Source organism: Macrobrachium rosenbergii, chromosome 21 (genome assembly GCF_040412425.1).
Source record: "Macrobrachium rosenbergii isolate ZJJX-2024 chromosome 21, ASM4041242v1, whole genome shotgun sequence".
NCBI classification, from domain to species: Eukaryota; Metazoa; Arthropoda; class Malacostraca; order Decapoda; family Palaemonidae; genus Macrobrachium; species Macrobrachium rosenbergii.
In genome coordinates this window covers 55,044,150-55,064,058 of record NC_089761.1, presented here as the reverse complement: position 1 = coordinate 55,064,058, position 19,909 = coordinate 55,044,150, and the positions used below count along the sequence as shown (strand labels likewise).

The following is a 19,909-nucleotide window of genomic DNA, read 5'->3' as shown; positions in this document are numbered from 1 at the left end:
AATTTCACATTACTCTTCAAAAATATGTGCTTATTCAAATATAATGTTATAAATCCACAGGTTGCTAAAAGTCAGCGCTATCGCTTTTTGCTTGTCGTTGATGAGTTGCGTTCTGCAGAAGTGGTGGATTACCAAGCTACTCTTGTAGCCTTTGTGAATTGCATTATAATAGGTGCAGACAATCTTCAGGTACGAAATGCCATCAGAAACGAATTTATAGGTAGGTGGGAACAAGGCATTGTACTTATTATGTAGTACTGTATGCATTTTTGTACACTAGACCAAATCTTGTATTATGAAGAATTACTGTGACATACTAACGTATTTTTGCCTAATGTACAATACATATATTGTGTAAGGTCTCAATTGAAAGTCGTGTTTTTTTTTTTTTTTTTTTTTTATCCAAACCAGATTGCACACATTAGTTTGTGACATTTTTGAGGGGAAAAGGGACAAAATTTGTTTTATTTGTTTTGTTCTAAATTTTGTCAACATCATTAGGATGTATGGTACATAGTTACCTCTGTGGTATTAGATTTGTTCTTATATCTTAAAACATGTTAAGGCAGATGTAGTTCAATAGAAAATTTTCCGATTCATTTGTTCATTTCGGTTTACAGATGATTTGAAAGTTGCTTATCCAGTTATTTTGTGTATACAGTAACTGCATCTGTTGAATAAACTAGGACACAACAGATGATTGAAATTTCAATGAGTGATATAAAGCTATTGTATATACATATTTCTGAGATATATGTAGATAATATTTGAAGGCTTTTGGAAAGATAATAAATTAACCTTTTTTAATATTTTGTTTTATGGTATAAATGGAAAAAATGTAAGGTACTGTATGTAAGTGCTTCACCATCTCTAGAGTGATTATTATAATAGTTTTCTTTTATTTTAGGAATTTATTCAGGTTACATGTATATCTTTTTCATTTTAGAAATATATTGTAGTTATTTCTATTTAAGACATTGATTTTTTTGTATTTTCAAATTTAGTTTTTAGTGGAATTTAGTCAATCAGTAAATCAAATTGTCTGTTATAACTCTTCTGTATAGAAATGAAATGTTTTTCAAGGTAATTACTGAAGATACAGGTAATAATTCAGACTGTAGTAGGCTGCTGACCTGTCTTTCAACTACAGCATATATAAAACTAATGAGGCATGCACATTAGAAAGGGTATAAGGGGATGTTGTTTTAGAATATGTACCAGTGGATATCACCTCTGCACACTGCAGTAATTGCTGATTTTTTTTTAGGGAACTTCACTTTCTTTGATGCTGAGGGGAAAGAATGTATGTGAAGAATTGGTGATTTGTGAATTTCATAAATGCTCCTTTATATGGACAAAAAGGCAATTTTATTCATTATAATGCATGTGATAAAAATCTATAATGTAGATAAGCAATCTTATTCATTATAATGCATGTGAGAATAATCTGTAATGTAGATAAAAAGAATGAGGACCACACTGCTTTCTACTGTACATTGTGTAATGTTACCTTACATATTTTTGGATGCTTTACACATTTTTTCAGGATTGGATCTCTTGAAAGTCCTGGAGAGACTAAAAGCAACAGAGAATGAACAGTTGTCTATTCAACTATGTGTATTTGAAGACACATATCATGATGACTTAGAGCAACTTTATGGCCCAGATGAGCATCTTAATCTCAATCATCATGATGCTTTTAATACATTGTTTACCAAGGTATACTGTACCAGCAAATTTTTTATGGTCTTAAAATTTATACTAAAGTAACTGTAAAGTTACATGCTTATGCCAAAGATTCAGATTCTTGATATAAGGCTCTTTTTATCTCTCTTCTCTCATATTGTATATAATTAAAGATGTGTGACATGCATAATTGTTAGATTTAGTATGCTGGCATATTATAAATTTTCACCTTTGAATTTTTGTTGATCTTTTGGCTGCTTCACAGATTCGTGATACTCCACAGTCATTGCAGTTATTAGGATTAATACATAATCTTACCCAGCTCGATCCACAAAAACATGAAAGGTAAGCTTTATTCATGTAGTTTTCATATATACTGTACAGCATATGATATGCTTGTATGAGATTATTGTTGATTATTTTTTGACAGATGTTCCTTAAAATTATTTGATAGGGAGGTAAAAAAAAACTTTTATTTTATTAGACTATTTTACATTTTAGCATCCAAAATCAGAAACTTCCCGAACGGTGTCCCACAAGGCTCCGTCCTAAGCCCAACACTTTTTAACCTATTCATGCATGACATACCAACACCACCTAACAACATATACATCTCCTCATATGCAGACGATCTAACAATCATATCAATACATGCAGACAAAAACGTATGCTCCACACAAGTACAGACTTACATAACACAACTTGAAAACTGGCTCACACAAAACAGATTACAGGTAGCACCAACAAAATCCAGAAGTACACTACTCACTAGTCACAACAAAGAACATCAGTACAGACCCACAGCAACGCTGAACAACACCACAATTCCACACACACACGAAACAAAAATCCTAGGAGTCACATACAACACTTCAGTGTCATTTGCTCCACATGTCAGTTTCATCAAGAAATGCAGACCTAGACTAAATGCACTAAGATCACTAACAGGCACAACATTTGGACAACAAAAAGAAACGCTCATCACAGTATACAAACAATACATCCGCTCCATAATAAACTTGGCACCCTGCCATATCCAACACACAACTAAACAAACTACAAATAATACAAAACACAGCTCTGAGAATCATCCTTGGCAGTACACAATCCACACCAATAGAACACTTACACGCCAACCAAGATTCTCACCATCAGGCAACACTTAGACATGAGAGGCACACAATTCTTGGCATCGGTCATAAACAACACAAACAGCCCATGCTATTACCTTCACGACCACCCTCCAACACACAGGCAAATAGTGAATACACCACACAGACACTATACAGATATCTTGAATTCTATACCACCACCCACAAACAGCACACAAAACAAAAGCACATCCATACTCACCTCACCAGACAAGCACTTAATAACCTTCCCAACAACAAAATACTAGGCACCCCCACCCAACATAAGCAGTACAGAAACACAGCTCTCAAGATTGGAGAGTACACCTGACTCGACTTCGCTGTGGTCATCACCAATCACTAAACACCTACAAACACCGCATAGACAACACCCAAACAGACATATGTCCACTCTGCCAAGTTAGTCCCCACACAATTACACATCTCTTAGTAGATTGCCCTAACTTGGCAGCCCTTAGACAACAACACAACATCCACACTACCACACAGTTATGGTCAGATCCAGTAGCGTGGTGTCCTTCTTCTTGTGTGCAGGCTTCCTGGCATAACAGAGTCTGGGGAACCACAACAACAACAACAACATTTTAGCAGTCCTGTCATAGATACTTTCTTAATGTCTAATAAAAACCATTCATTCTTCTGTTGCACTCTCTAGTTAGGTCATGAATACTATGAGTGCTTTGAAAAGTCATTTGATTTAAGTAGACAAATAGAAATAAGAGGTGATTTTAACTAACACAGCTAGTCATCACTTTATGCTGGCAATAATCTTCAGTTACTACTATTTGCCATGTCCACTATCATCACCATTACCACTGCAGATGTCAACAGCAGTCACAACAATCATCACTCATGCAGTTATTATGATCATGTGCTGTATTTTTATTTTTTATATAGTGATGCAGTTTGGGCTTTGTTAGACCGAGTGGCCATTAGAGCTGTTGAAGGTACCTTGACGACTATCTGGGCGGACAGCATAGCTCCATCACAAGAAAACTTCCGAAGTGTTGCAACTCAAACAGTTCACCGTAATTTGGCCAGACAAGGATCTCTAAAGAGGACAAGTGATTTTGAAAGAACTTCTCTCGGTGCTAAACTTACTTCTGATGTGTGTATAGAAACTGATAGTGCTATGAAAAGTGTGCCAGCGTTATCTTCCAATCCAAGTTGTGCCGAACTGAATGATAAGGAAACAAATGGTTTTCATATATCACATTCACCCTCTCCTTTGCCAAGCACTGGCATTCCACCACCTCCACCTCCTCCTCCCCCTCCTCCATTGCCAGGTTGTGGAATTCCACCACCTCCACCACTACCTGGTTTTGGGGTGCCACCACCTCCTCCTCTTCCAGGCTTTGCAGTCCCTCCCCCTCCCCCTCTTCCTCCCTCTGGCTTTGTTCCCCCACCCCCACCTCTTCCTGGGTCAGGAGGTCCTCCTCCTCCTCCTCCTCCTCCTCCCCCTCCTCCCACTGGCTTTAGAGTTCCTCCACCTCCACCTCCTCCTGGGTTTGGAGTTCCTCCACCACCACCACCTATGCCTGGAGGTGGTGGTCCTCCTCCTCCACCTCCCCCTGGTATGGGGATGCACATGCCACTAATTACAGCAACTTCTGTACCTATGTATGGGGCTTCCAGCAATGTTCCATTGTTTTATAACACCCTACCTCGTCCTCGTTCTAAGATGAAACACCTTAACTGGGCGAAAGTTGGTAACAATACCATTACAAATTCTCTCTGGCAGAATGTCCATAAAGATTTGGTAGAATCACCTCTAAAACCTTTAAATTATGAACAAATTGAAGTATTGTTTTGCCAAGGAACCAAAACTGCTCCAACAAAAGTGGCCAAGAAACAGTCTAATGAAATTACACTTTTAGACCCTAAAAAGTCCCTCAATGTTAATATATTTTTGAAACAGTTCAAGACCTCTCATGAAGAAACTGTAGCTCTCATCAGAGAATGCAAGAGTCAGGATATTGGTACAGAAAAACTTCGAGGGTTCCTAAGGATAGTACCTGATGATGAAGATGTAAGTCATTAGTTATAGATTGATAATTAATATGGTATCAGAGTAATGAATGTGGTTAGTGTATTGAGAATCTTGGTTTTTTTTAAGAGGAACTTGTGATGGCATGAATCATGTCTTGTAAAGTAGTCTAAGTTGCAGTTTCAGGTATTCAATTTAAGTGAAGTAGTTGCTTTTAAATTACAAGTGGTTCCGTCCACCTCAGTATTTAATACAGTATTTTCTTTTGTGTCACCACAAACCTATTATGCATATAAAGCCCACCTTTGTGGTCCTCACATGTCTTGGACTCTGAAGTTTTTTGTTCAAAAGACAGAAAAACAACTTTAGTCACTTTGTGCAGGTGGTATTATGTTGGTGTGATATTTTTTTTTATAAAAGGCAAAGTTATTACGTGTATTAAGCAATGAGAGGATAACTAGTCATCCCATTTTCTTGAATTTAGTTCTTGTTCACATTTTCCAACATGCTGTACAGTATATACAGTATGTATTATTAATTTCTAGGTTAAGTATGTAAGGAGCGAGTCAGTGTTTTTCATACTGTACTCTTCAATCTTTCATGCCTGTCTATATATTGGTGCATGTTTTCTTAGCACAGTCCTTAATCTATGGTAATTATTACCACTGTATTACTTTGTATTGCAGTGTGCTTGTAATACTTGTTGTTTATTTTTCAGTTAAGAACTTATAACATCTTTTAAGCTGTTTATTGTATGTCTTTTATGTACATATTTGTTTCTTGTATTATGTATTTGCATCATTCCTTCAATGATTTATGCATCTTTATAATGGTGTTAGTTGAACTACCACTTGCTTGTACTGTATATATATTTCATGCACTCTGTTTAGCTTGTACTTCTTTTGCTTCTCATCTTGTCTTTTGCAAACTTGTAAAAGTTGGTTAGGTAAGCCTTGCCATGTTGAATCTGAGGAGAGACCCTCATATGTTCTGAACTAAGTTTTGCTAACTGGAGTTCACGCTCTTCTGAATGTGATATGACTTCTTTGTATTAATTCTCAGCTTTAGCAAGAGATCCTGCAAGGTGAGACATGCTAGAAGTACTGCTGCACAGTTATCCTATTCTTCTCCCTCAGTCTTTGGCTTCAACTTTCCGCACTACAGGGTATCGTCATCTGTGGCTGTGAGGGATCATCACCAGAATTTATTAGTGCTCCTTAGCCAAGATCTTCCAACTCTACTGGTTACTGCTCTGCCAATATACATAAACTGTTTTTTACCAAAACAAGGGCTACATGAAGGAGCTGAAGGGGATTTGTTTGTCTATACAGGAATACACCAGCAGTCTTGCAACAGTTAATTGATTCAGTAACCATTGCACTGCCTTTGCAATCCCAAACCAGGTTTGAAGAACCAAGTATTTAACAACTAAAAGTGTTTTAAAGGAGCACTTTCTAGCACTTTCTGTGTATTTAATGTGTGCATGTGTTTTAGTGTAAAAGCATATATCTTTACATACTGGTATTTAAAATTTTTTTTTTTTTTTTTTTTCATTCATCACCATGCCAATGACCTATTTGGTCCCAGCACTTGGCCTGTGGCTTTGACCTCATATTCCTTTTCATTCAGATCCTTTGACCCAGCTCTATGAGAGCTGATATTCAGCTCAGTGGTCTGGTTAAACTATTTTAATAATAATAATAATAATAATAATAATAATCTAGCACTTTCTTCATCCTCTTGAGACATTTAATCAAGACAGCAGTAGTTTCAGATAGAGTGCTTGCATCATTACAATACAGATTCTATTCAGGACCATGACTGGTATGGCAGCTGCCCAGATGCTCTAACCCGGGAGCATAGCAGTAGCAGTGACCATATGAGCCTGTTGCCTTGGCTATGTAGGTGTTAACAGCATGGTCTGACCTTTGGACCACAAAGTCAGAAGAATGTAGACATTAGCAATCATGGCACAAAGAAAATCATTATTACCCTTAGTGATCCCAAATGCACAGTAGTCAGGAACAGTGACAGTGACCCTGGGACTGTATCAGACAAGAGCTTGACCATAGAGGCTAATGGGATTGACCACACAGGCTCCATATGGTAGGTGGATGTGCTAGAAGGCCTAGGCCCTTGTAGAAAATCCTTGAAAACCAGGATTTGGTCACCTTCCTCCTCATGAAGCAAGGTTTCTTTTATGACTTCTGTGTAAGATCATTAAGGTAAGAACGAGAGATGGCTTTCATTATTTCCAGGACCTATTGAAAGGCCAGCACTCTCCCAACCATGTGTATCAAGATGCCGGGTTCCCTTGATAAGGGGATGAGATTTAACAAAACTCGGGTAGGGTTGTAAATGTAGATGATCAAGAGGATGGCACATTAGAGACTTCCATACTCCAAGAGGTCGAGTCCCCACATTTTAAGTTACCGGACTTGATCTGTAGTATTTGTAAGATTGAGGCAACAGAATCTTGGGCATTGGGATTTGGCTGTAGAGCCAAACAGCTCCAGCCATGGTATTTGATCTGCCCTTGGACAGTGTGACACTGTGCATCCTGGCTGACATAAGGCACTGTATAACAGGAAGAGGTTTTCAGCAAGGGTTACAACAAAGCTATGGTTGCACCAGGTGCTTCAACCCTCTATTTGTATAGGGGTTCTCAACCAAGATCAGGTCCTGGTATCAGATGCCTTCTAAGATAAACCATAGGCCAAACTAATCACGATCCCTGGGGAACAGGCAGCAAAGGACCCCTGAAACACCAACCTGGAGATCCTTCCCTTCAGCTCCCTCCAGATCAGGTTCCAGTAAGGATACAGCTGTCTCCCTTTTGGCCCAGAAAGTGTGGATGTCCTAAAGCAGTCTCTTACCAAAGGAGGTGGAGAAAATAGAGCTAGTGCTGCCCCACCACATTTATATGAGGGTGGGAGGTAGGAGTCTTTCTCCAGAAATTCTGGAGATTGTGGTTACAGTTACAGGGGCCAGATTTTCAGTCAGGGAGGTAGTCAGGGATGGTTGTTGGCTTTTATTTCTAGATACATGATCTTCACTTGTAGGTTTTGATGCTTACAGTTAAGAATTTGTGAAGTTTCAGGCAATGTTAAAGTGATGTTGATGTTTTGGAAGCAGGCCATATAGGTGTTAGTCAACTATATGGGTTCTTGCAGTTGTCTGTTTTTTATCCCAACGATGATGAAAGGATGGCATCCTGTCACTGAGCAAGTATTTTTGCAGACCCCTTTCAGGATGGAAAAAGTGGCCTCAGCTCAACACTTCATCATGAATGGGGACTTCTTGATGACATTCCTGGATATCAAAGATGCCTAGTTCAATGTTCTTAGACCATTGAAGAAATGTCTCATACTAGTGACAGCATGGGCACACAGGAGTGTCATAAGACTGAGGAGGTACCTGGATGACAAGTTTGTCATCATACCATCACCAGCAGAACCATGCCAACATTGTACTGTATAATTCAACATGTACTTTATAATCCAGTTATCACTGAGGCTTGCATATTGATTAAAAGAAGTCAGATGTAATGCCTTCAATGAAAGGTATGTTCTAGGTTATGGATACCAGACATGGTGGAAACCTTAGTTCACTTGAAAGAAAGCAGGATCAAGAGACTCATTTCTGATGCAGAAGTTTGACTGCATCCTCCTGCCAAGAGACGGCTATCTGATTAGCCACCTTGTCTGTATAGAGAAACTCACCCTGGTCGGTAAAGAATATCATCTCAGGGCTGTACCTTTTAGGATTCTGGTAGGTAGTTTCTGAAAGTGGACAGTCACCCAGTTGTGGTCTCAGATGTCTGCAAGAGTCTTCTGTGGTGGCAGGATTCATAGCACCTGATAGAGAGAGTACAACTGGTCCCTCTCTTGCCAGAACCCCACCATTTTTGGATGTGTCAAACCATGGGTGCGGGATAAACATTTACTAGACCCACCATCAAATGATATAATCTTTGTCTCTACAGAACAATTTATGTCACCTCAGTCTCCTGGAATTGAAGGCCATCTTTAGAGATCTAATAAGCCTTTGCTCAGTGCAGAAAGGGTACGGTAGCAGGTGTAATGACAAAGAAGTTAGTGATGTTGGCCTACATGAAGAATTGCGGCCACAAGATTTGAAATCCTTTGTTGTACAGTAGTGGATATTTTCATCTGAACTGAAACCAGTAAGGTAGAGATCATCCTTAGATTTGAACCAGGCACCCATAGTATAGTTTTGAACCTCCTCAGTAGGGAAAGTAAGCCCTTTCATTAGAATGGTCCATACACCCAATTTGCCAAGCTCTTTGGTGACAGTGGGGCACACGTAATAAAGCTGTTTGTCATGAGTCTCAGCCACATGCTCCACCCACCTGGACCAAGCAGCCTAGAAGATAAGATGCCCTAATGCACTTTAAGGATAATGTAGAAGTGCACAACTACCCTCCATTTTGGCGATTCAGTGAAGCTGTACACAAACTTAAGGCATATCTACATTATTTCTTTTGTTCATTACAGTCACAGAAGGAAGACTCTTTATATGAAAGGCAATGCATTGGTATAGCTATGAAAAATACAAATTACCTTTAAAATTTGTCATTTATTGAGCTTTGTAAGAGTGATAGGATAGGTTTGTGATGAAACAGATGTAATTTTCTATAAGGTAAGAAGTGAACTTTCCACATGTACAAACCCATCGCTCGTTTAAAATATTCCCTAGTCTCAGCACCACTGATCTCTTACAACCTCTGTTCACCCTACACAAAATGTGAGGCAGTTGGCTATTGGGGACTGGTGGATATACGTGACAAAAGACTTCAGTGTTCAGGACATTTGAAGACCTTGAATGAGAGTGATATATTGGTTATGGATATATTATATGAAAAAAAAAGTATTTTGAACTAAGGAAAATCTTTATTCATTTTATACATGAAGTCCAACTTTGTCTTTTGCTCATTGAAACTTCTTTTTTCATGCTTGGTAAATTTTGCATGCTTATTAATCATATAGTACCTTGTTTTGGAATCTGTGATGATAAACTTTTAGTCATTAAAAAATTTTTAGGTGTCCCTAGGATAACTTTCCTATTTTTTAAAAAGATCTCCAGAGTATTACCTTCAAGAAATTATAATATTCTGCATTATTATCTTTAAGGTAATCTTGAAAGATTATGTAAAGGTTGGGATGTGTATATTGTACTTAGTTATGGTGTCAGATCTATGGATGGAGTAACTCTTAGACCACTCTTTATGTTAAAATGTCTAAATTTTCTTGGGAATATAAGAAAATTTCTGTTTTCTTTTGAGTATTCTTTTTGTGTGTTTTAGGATATCAGTCATACCTGCTTTATAGGGGAAAGTTAATGGTAATTAATCATTAAATTTCCAAGAAGCGTGATACATAGTTCCATTTAACTGCTTTCTGTGATTCAAATTATTTTTTATGTATGTGTTGACAAACTTTTTTTAATTATGAAGTTTTAATAGTACAAAAGACACATGTTGTACCTGTAAGCTTTACACACCCCATATTTTACTGTTACTGTTACTGTCAGTTATTTATTCTGAAACTCCTGACTGCCAAAGGTTTAGGAGTGTTATTTCTATGTTTTGTGTATGCAATTAAACAAGCCTAAACTTTAGCTGTAAACTTCGTTTATGGTAAAGGCTTTACTTTTGATATGTTGTTGATATAGCATGCTGTTAACCTTTAGATTACTGTATTTATATTTGTTTATTATTTTAGGTTGCAGTAATAAAGGACTTCAGTGGTGAAGAAGAAAAACTGGGAAATGCAGAAAAATTTTATAGATTACTTATTAAGGTGCCAAGCTTCAAAGTGTGTATTGAAGGTATGATACAGGTAAGTCTTTTGATTTGTACATTATTGGTAATGATGTGTTATCCATTCAGTGAGAAACACCCACTGCCCCTTTTTTTTTTCTAACTTAGCTGTTTTTGTTTGCAACACTAGGCAGGCTGCTGCAGCAAACAGTGTGACTTTTCTGGCATCAAGTTTAATGTTATTCAGTTTGCGAGGAGTTTTATCATGGCTACAGCTAAAACGCGGAATAGTTTGCTTAGTGCTGTTGTGGAATCCTCTGATCTCCAAATGTTTAAGTGAGGAGCAAATTCAATCCTGCTCACTGTTGACGTCTTCTGAAATTCACGTGCATTAGTTTGATTTTCTCTTTCCTTATCACCTTTTCTTATAACTTGTCTCTCTCTGCAGGCTGATTTCCCTTTGGAACCCTCTTGGGTTTATTGTCTGTTGACTCTGTCCATAAGGGTTTTCAATTGAAGATTTAAAGAAAGAAAAAAAAACATGTTTATTGGTCTTCACTGGCTAAGTAGGTTAAAGGTGTTGAAGCTGTGATATCATTTGAATACTGCTTTTGTTTATAACAATATTTTTACCATAGTGCAATTTCTTGCCTTTGAACCTTGCAGATGGAAGAATTAGGCCCAACAGTAGAGTGTCTCAAACCACAGCTTCAGTTACTGTTAACTATCTCAGACAAGATTCTTCACAGTGAAAGCATTCAAGATTTCTTCGCTTATGTTCTTACGCTTGGGAACTTCATTAATATGGTAAGATATACTGTTTATACTTTTTTTATTATTAAATCTTAGTTCCTGGGATAAAGCTGGGTTTCTGCTTCTAAATACAGTACTTATATTCTTACCCTAAGACTTCATTAATATGGTAATTTATGCACATTATGTTTTATTCTCATTAAATTTAAGTTCCAGAAGTAAAGCCGTATCTGTATTTTGTAAAATTATGTAAAACACTGGCCTTTTACTTATTATGGGGATACTTATATGTTTTCATTATTCACTTGATGACTTCATTTTTGTAATATCATATACCTGTACTTATTTCCTGTATGTTTTATAGTTGCAATTTATGGTAAATGTACAACACAGTACATGTATTTCATAGTCTGAAGATCATAGACATTTTCTTTGTAGTCTAGCTAATTCATTACACTTATAAATAGATTTTCTATATTCTTAGTATCTTGGTATAGCCAGATGCCCACCATTTTAGAAAACTAACTTTGCAAAAATTATACAGTAATTCTAAAACTGGTTTTTAAACAACATCACCAATTTTTATCATCACATTTACTTATATCGTAAGCATAATTTTTTTAGCATTACTCAGGTAGCTTTAAGGGCAACTTCTGATTCATACACAGCACAATGACTAGCCATACATTTGTTTTCAACATAAATCCAACTTCCCCTATCAGGGGATTGACTCATAAGAAAAGACAAAGATCACTGCCACCTAAACACTTAAACTGTTGAATCGTGGATGAACCCAGGAGCAGAAAACTTCCACATCACCAACAATTTCCTACAGCCACTCGGAAGACTGACCAAAAGGGTGTTGACCCCCCCACCAAACACACACACACACACACACTGCACCAAGTACCTCAATCTTGCATGCATTCTCTCTTGCTTTTTGGATGTTGGAGCAGCCCTTCTTTCCAACATCTCTTTCACTCCATTTATCCATCTGTTTACAGGTCTACCTCTCCTCTCTTTTCCCAACACTTACAAATTTTAAACTCCAGTCTACCATCCTCCATTCTTTTCAAACAGTTGAACCATTCCAGAACACTGTCTTACTTATTTGTTTTCATCATATGTAGGGCAGCTATGCAGGAAATGCCCTGGGCTTCAAACTCAATACTTTGTCAAAACTATGGGAAACAAGAGCCAACAAGCCAGGAATGACTCTTCTTCATTACGTCGTTCAAACTTCACAAGAAGAAAATACAGAGTTACTGAAATTTGAAGAGGAGCTTGAAGAGATATCCAAAGCATCAAGGTAAATTAATACTGTATAACCATTTTACCATTTATATGTAAAATGAGCAGCAGGTGTAATTGAAGTCTAGAAACAAATTAAAGGTTGTTTATTTCAGGGACTGAATCTTTTCTGAATGTGAGATATCTGAGAGGAACTTATATATCAGCACTTGATGTTACTGAATTAAGAAAAAATTTATTTAGAATTTGCTTCATCTCAACCCCATCACTTATATATGCCAACATTTTTAGTTTTCAAATGTCTTCAGGCTCAAGTCCTCCGTCTAACAGATAGAAAAAGAATAGTGGTCTCATAGCATAAGCACCACTTGGAAGTACAAGTACTACTTAACAGTCACTTTCCTCACTTTTTTATGTCTACAGTGTTGTTAACAGCTCTTTCGAGTTTTCCCTAGCATCTTTTCTCTTTGTAAGATACATGTACCAATTTTTCATTATTATTCTAACCCTTATCACATTCATTATATAAGTCCTCACTCTTTTATAGGCATTTTTTGTTCCTTTCTTTTTAATAAGTGTATAAATGTAGTTTTTGCACCATAGGACGTATTTCCAGCACAATTGGCGTTTCAGTAGTAACAGGTACAGTAATGGGTGTATGACATCTTCGGACTCCAGAGGCTGCAGACCCCCATGAAAAAGGCATCAGCTGTAGGACTTCGGATGAAAGCCACATAAGATTATGTAGTAAGGGGTGTTTTGGACTTGCCACTGATTGCCACATCAGAATCATTGGGAATGTCAGACTAAGGCTATAATATGTAAGAGGAACAATCAAGGAATATGATGGCTGCCCTACACTTATTTAATCTGCCTGACCAGAGACTGGAGTTTCCATTGTATGGGTTTATCACCCTTTTTCTTCTATGAAGGCAATAGTGAAGCAGGCTCCAGCTTGTTCACTCCATCCTTGATCACATTCTCTGTAATGGAGATTGATGTGATGAAGCAGTTTGTTTGTCACTTCCTAGCCATGTCCAGCTTGAAGGAATGGGTATGGGAACCACCAATACATTATTAGCAGAGGTTGCCAGTTACCAAATCCTTGGTCCTACTCATACAGTCTCCAAGTGCTCTCCTGGATCTTGCGTACATAAATGTTACCAATGGGGTTGTGATGAAACAAACTGAGTTTTTATAACAAAATCTTTTTATGCAAACCCATTAGTATTAGAGTTGTTTCCCCAGCCATATTGATCTCCTAGCCTTATTTTCAGACTACCTGGAAAATCTGGTGAATCTGCCATGAGACTACTGTCCCTCTAATATCTTTTAAACAAAAGACGGTGAAGTATAGAAATATTTGAAGAACATGAATGTTGGCAATTATAAGGTTGATGATGTTGCTTCATGACCATCTTATTCTTTAGCTTTTAGAAACTTTTAAGCTCATTCTAGATTGAAATTCATGCAAAAATATGCACTAGAAAGAAGAAGGTGGAGTGATCCCATTTCACATCTTGACCTTGTAAAAGGAAAATCTGATCTGAAAAGCAAATGATGATTACTACAAGGATTGCAGTACTGTGTTGTATAATTGCATAAATACTGTAAAAATTTTTATGCTGTAAACAGTTTTAATAACATTACAGATTGTCTGTTGAGGGCTTAACTGGAGAAGTTGGAACTCTAAGAAGTGATCTCAGTGTACTAAGTAAAAATCTTGAAAAAGCTCCTGAGGATGTGTTAAATCACTTCAAAGGTAAGGTTTACTAAGAATGTTGATAGCTGAAGGGAGTTTGCAGTAATGAAGATATGGATGCCCTTATGAGAAAAGTTATTTGGTTATGAATAGACATATGTACTGCTTTTGACCATGAAATATCAGTTAGTGAGTTATATTGTTATACAGTATGGTATGAGAGTGGCAATAATGTACTGTATATTACAGAAATATTAGTATTAATGTGAGGAACATATATATATATATATATATATATATATATATATATATATATATATATATATATATATATATATATATATATTTATATTTCTGTATATGTATATGTATATGTATATGTGTATATATATATATATATATATATATATATATATATATATATATATATATATATATATATATATATATATATATATATATATATTTTCTGGGCTCGACCTGTGTCAGCCAGTGAAATGGTTCCAATAGCACATTAGGTGTTACACCGGGGTAGTAACCCGGCATTGTAGATAGCTTTTTCTCTGGTATATTTAGCAATTTTTATGCCTAGAAATAGTGCTATTGGAACCATTTCACTGGGTGACTCAGGTCTTCCCCAGCAATAGATTTTTTCTTTGTCAAAATCCCTTATATATATATATATATATATATATATATATATATATATATATATATATATATATATATATATATATAATAATATCTACTACCTTCCTTAAAATTTAAAAATGTAAAAGGTTCTTTTGAAATTACAGGGTCAAGATTATACAGCCATGACTGATATTCATGTTATGGCCTTACCTTTCTTTTTATAAAAGTTGATTGTAAGATTGTTCTCAATGACATTTACAAAAATTCCACTGTATATATATATATATATATATATATATATATATATATATATATATATATATATATATATATATATATATGACTTTTTATCACATCACCATGATTCGTATACAATCAGTAAGCTACAAACGTCCTTTAATATCCAATTAGCTCTACCTTGGAAATAATATATTTTCATATATGTTACCAAGGGAATTTTTAGTTGATAATAAGTTAAATTAGTCCCATTATATATATATATATATATATATATATATATATATATATATATATATATATATATATATACACATACATACATACATACATACATATATATACAGGCAGTCCCTGGTTTACGAAAGGGGTTCCGTTCTTACGCCACGTCATAAGCCGAAAATCATCGTAAACCGAAAAATTGTCGAAAATCGTCAAAAATCCTAAGAAAACCTTACTTTTAATGCTCTTGGTGTATTAGAAACAATGTAAACTGCATTTTTATTGAGTTTTTCATAAAAAAAACTCCAAATTTTGATTATTCTGCCATTTTGGAGCCATATTTCTTATGACGGATCAGCTTACGACGCGTCGTAACCCTGGAACATGCGTCGTAAACCAGGAAATAATTTCTGATGAATATATGTGAAAACCGTTGTAACCTCGGAACGTCGTAAGTCGGACCTGTCGTAAACCGGGAACTGCCTGTATATATATATACATGAATTTGTTCCCGGGTTTGAGTCCAAGAGTCTCATATATTATTATATAATTATTTGGACTAATTTTGTGGAATTTTCCACTTTTTGTAAAATTTATTGGACCTGATAAAAAGGAAAAGATTTCCCAGCTGGGATTGGGTTTATATCCGAAGCTAAATAGTCAGAACTGTGGTAGAACCATCAACTACCCGATAATGTTCGGACCTGAGAGATATCAGATTGATATCTCAAAGGCGGAACTATTCATTAGGGCTGGACCATGGAGTCCAGGGGGGTCTGGTTCTGGAGATAGGGCCCTTGGCATTCTGTCCGGTTTGCCCATGATGTGATTAGGGTGGGGACGATTGTATTCTTGTAATACTCTTAGTCCTAGCAAGCGGGTTTGGCTTACACTTGGACCACTCTAATCATGTTGTGCCATTCCCCTGTGGGGTAGGGTAGGGGGTGGACATTTGGGAGTCATTTCTAACTTGTGCCATTGGTGGAAGAATAAACTCCAAGAAAGGCCACTGATATCTTTTTAAGATTTTCAGGTTTACATTTTTTTTCCTCAATCTTTATGACAAGCCATTATAAGGATTTGAGTACCCCTGGGCCCTTTAATGGTAGCAACTCGGCACAGTTGACAACCGCTGGAACCTCCTCTGACAACCTTTCTTTAGAAAAATCAAAACAAAATTGTAATTTAATTACACCTGAACCTTATGCTCCAGTACAAAACAAACCCAAAAGAAGTAAATATTGCCTTGACCCAACCTTGACTCACTTCGACTCCCTCTTTGGAAGTGGCAGCTGGTCAAGGTTTCTAACCTTAGAAACAGAATGGAAAATTTCACCCCTAAAGTTAGAAAACTACCTATTAAACAGACATTCAACAGCAGAAATGTTGTTTAGACAGATAAGAGAAGTTCCCAGACCCAATACAACAAAAAAAAACCCTAAATGTCGATGTGCACTGCCGATTGTTATACATACAAAAAAAAGGAAAACAAAATACATGAAATGCACACTATTCAAGTGCATCATGACGAAGCACGCATACTCCGCCCAAGCCTGTGACGCAATTACTGTGTCACTGAGGTGATGATGTAACCCAACCGTCACAATCAAATATCCGTTATAACATAACGAAAAGGACAATTTCGCACTAAAGCAACAACCAAAAAGAAAACCATAACACTTACATACGTTTTTCCTGCCAACAGCGCATGAATTCACCCAAGATGCCACACTCCCGTGCATATTTTCGCGTGTTTTAACACACACAAGCGGGCAAGATACCGCAATTACTTCATTTTATACCCATCAGTATATCCCTAAACACTCCCCAAAAGATACAATGCCCTATTTATCCCTTACTGACAACTCATGTGTCGAGACGCATTATTAAACACACACAAAGTAACTCCTCAAGAAATACTAGCTTGCGAGAGATGCTCGCCTCACAGCAACATCCTAACACTGCTGACCCCCACAAAAACCTATTCTGAGATGCCAACCCTAAATTACGTCTCTTCGGAAGCGTATGCATACTTAATTATCCAATTATCTACCTAACAAATTCTAACTCCTCTGCTAACTACTTTTAACTGCTGCCACCATTACCAGCCTGAGTTTGAGGGTGGTCTTTTGTTTAATTCTCTGTTTTAAGCACAGAGTTTAGCATCTTGCTTACTCTGAGATGTGTTTGGTAGCGAAAGCTGACTTGTTATGTCAGTTGATCTTTCATCTTCACTTCATAAGTTATTCATTACACCTAACTAAATTCCAAGGTCTACTAGAATGAGACACTGAGATACAAAACTAAACTTTATTGACAGGAATAACGGAAACAATTTTAAATAAGCTACGAAATGGAAATAGAGTGATTCCCACATATGTATAAAAATCTACTGAATCGTGCCCAAGCGTAGACATCCGCTTGTACAGGCGAAATGCATAAACAACCCATCTGTCATCCAAACAATAATAAATGTCACAAAGATCATAATAAAAGTCATATCATATACAAGTCAAAATACACCACTTCCTATATTGAAGAGGAAGGCGGAATTCCTGTAAGGGGAAAAAGATATCATTATATTAACCATACTCAAAAAGAGTCGAAACGATTCACAGGATTTCACTGCAACATAAATGGGTTTTCCACCATCTGAAAATGAGTTTAAAGTGTTAATGAGTTTTACTCACTTCACAAGAGTCCTCTGGAACACAGTCTCCATGTGTATGCCTCCCTTTGCACAGTTCACATGCTAAATTATACAAATAACGGATTGCAGTGCCCACTCATTCAATGATCCATCCCATTATATTCATTCTTCAGTGCACATATGAACACACTCTCGTGACATCCCCAACAAGTTCAGTGTACGACAAGGACATGCCCTCTGTACTCCAAGGCGACACGAGGTACTTGGTCATACACACATAGGATTATACTCCACCGGAATTAAGCAATTCCCGGTGCATCACTCCAATGTCTAACCACGTTGAATCTATGCACTTTCAACGTGACCCAGACCAGGAAAAATGCAGTGATATTCTCTTCAAATCTGGATCTGTAAACAGATAAGCTTCTAGAAGCTTCAATGCTGAAATTGCACTTTGTGACTAAGGATCTCTGAGAACAATGACCTGAGTTTGGAAAACACCCAAGTATTTGCTTCATGCTGCGTTCTGTCATACAGTCTCACACCTTCGAAAAGCTATCACATTCTTTCCCCAAAAGGTCACCTTCATTACCCATTACATATATATATATAATATATATATATATATATATATATATATATATATATATATATATATATATATATATATATATATATATATATATATATATATATATATATATATATATATATATATATACATATATACATATATATGATTTTGATTTATGTACCATATAGTTAAGGAGGACATCTAGGTTATTGTTGCTCCCTTTGTTTTTCTAGTCAGTATGTTCATCTCAAAGTTACTATGTTTGCTTGATTCTGTTTGTAAGATTAAAACTTGAGGATATTTCTTACATTTAAGTCCAAAATTACTATTAACTTTATCTGCATGTAATATTACATATTCCATCTAAATATCTTTGATTTTCATATTCAGATTGACGGTGCAGAGCAAGGTACTGGGAATAATGTTAATTTTATCCTTAATATTTTTGATCAGCTGAAATTTCCGTTGTGTAAATTGAGTAATATTATTAAATTTATGAATTTATATAAGCAGTATTGTATATTCACAAGTTATCTTGATACAGTAATGTTTTTCATAATTTTATGTCTGAATTTGGAACAAAGTTTAAAACTACTTAACAAGTTGTCATATAGAATTTCTAGATTACTTGATACAAAATGATTATGATACTCATCTTTAATCTACTATCCACACATAAACTAGGGATTTCTTCTACTGTATATCTGTAATATTTAAATGCCTAGCAATTTTCATGTATGGTACTGTAATTAAATACTTTTTAGAGTATTTGAATTATATTTTGTATGTACTTTTTCAAAAGAAAATCAGACACTATTTCTTGACTATGAAATAATTTTGAGGTTAATCAGGGAAACAATATACTGTGTAGGTAACCCTCTACATACAAACCAGTTCCATTGCAAAAGCTGGTTTGTAAGTTGAATTGGTTTGTAAAATGAATGAAGTTAGCCTAGGCATCCAACATTGTAGTTAGGCTACAACATAGCACTGCAGTAATCAAGCTATCTGTCAAGAGAAGTTGATCATGCATAAAAAATAAAAGTTACATTAATAAAGAATCTTGACTCTCTCCTTGAAAAAGTGGCAGTGAAGTACATGAAATAAAATTTATATCCCCCATATATCATGGAAACATGGAAGATTGTATCTTTAAAAGTTTGTAAGATGAAAGTAGTATGTAGAGGACTACCTGTATTCATGTTTTAAATCTAAAATTAAGTAATCATTAATTTTATTACTATTCTACTTCTAAAGAACAAGTTTGATTATTTAGTTTAT

At 36.1% G+C, this 19,909-nt stretch overlaps 1 protein-coding gene across 5 annotated transcripts in view; it reads left to right on the top strand.

Moving 5' to 3' along the window:
- Positions 1-19,909, top strand: part of LOC136850201 (inverted formin-2-like) — a 110,891-nt gene that overhangs the window by 68,172 nt on the left and 22,810 nt on the right. For all 5 annotated transcript variants that reach the window (XM_067123837.1, XM_067123840.1, XM_067123839.1 and 2 more), the window contains 8 exons: positions 61-220; positions 1,547-1,719; positions 1,952-2,031; positions 3,735-4,866; positions 10,569-10,685; positions 11,273-11,413; positions 12,490-12,668; positions 14,263-14,372. In XM_067123837.1, the coding sequence (XP_066979938.1) occupies positions 61-220; positions 1,547-1,719; positions 1,952-2,031; positions 3,735-4,866; positions 10,569-10,685; positions 11,273-11,413; positions 12,490-12,668; positions 14,263-14,372 (2,092 nt within the window). The remainder of the gene's footprint in view (positions 1-60; positions 221-1,546; positions 1,720-1,951; positions 2,032-3,734; positions 4,867-10,568; positions 10,686-11,272; positions 11,414-12,489; positions 12,669-14,262; positions 14,373-19,909) is intronic.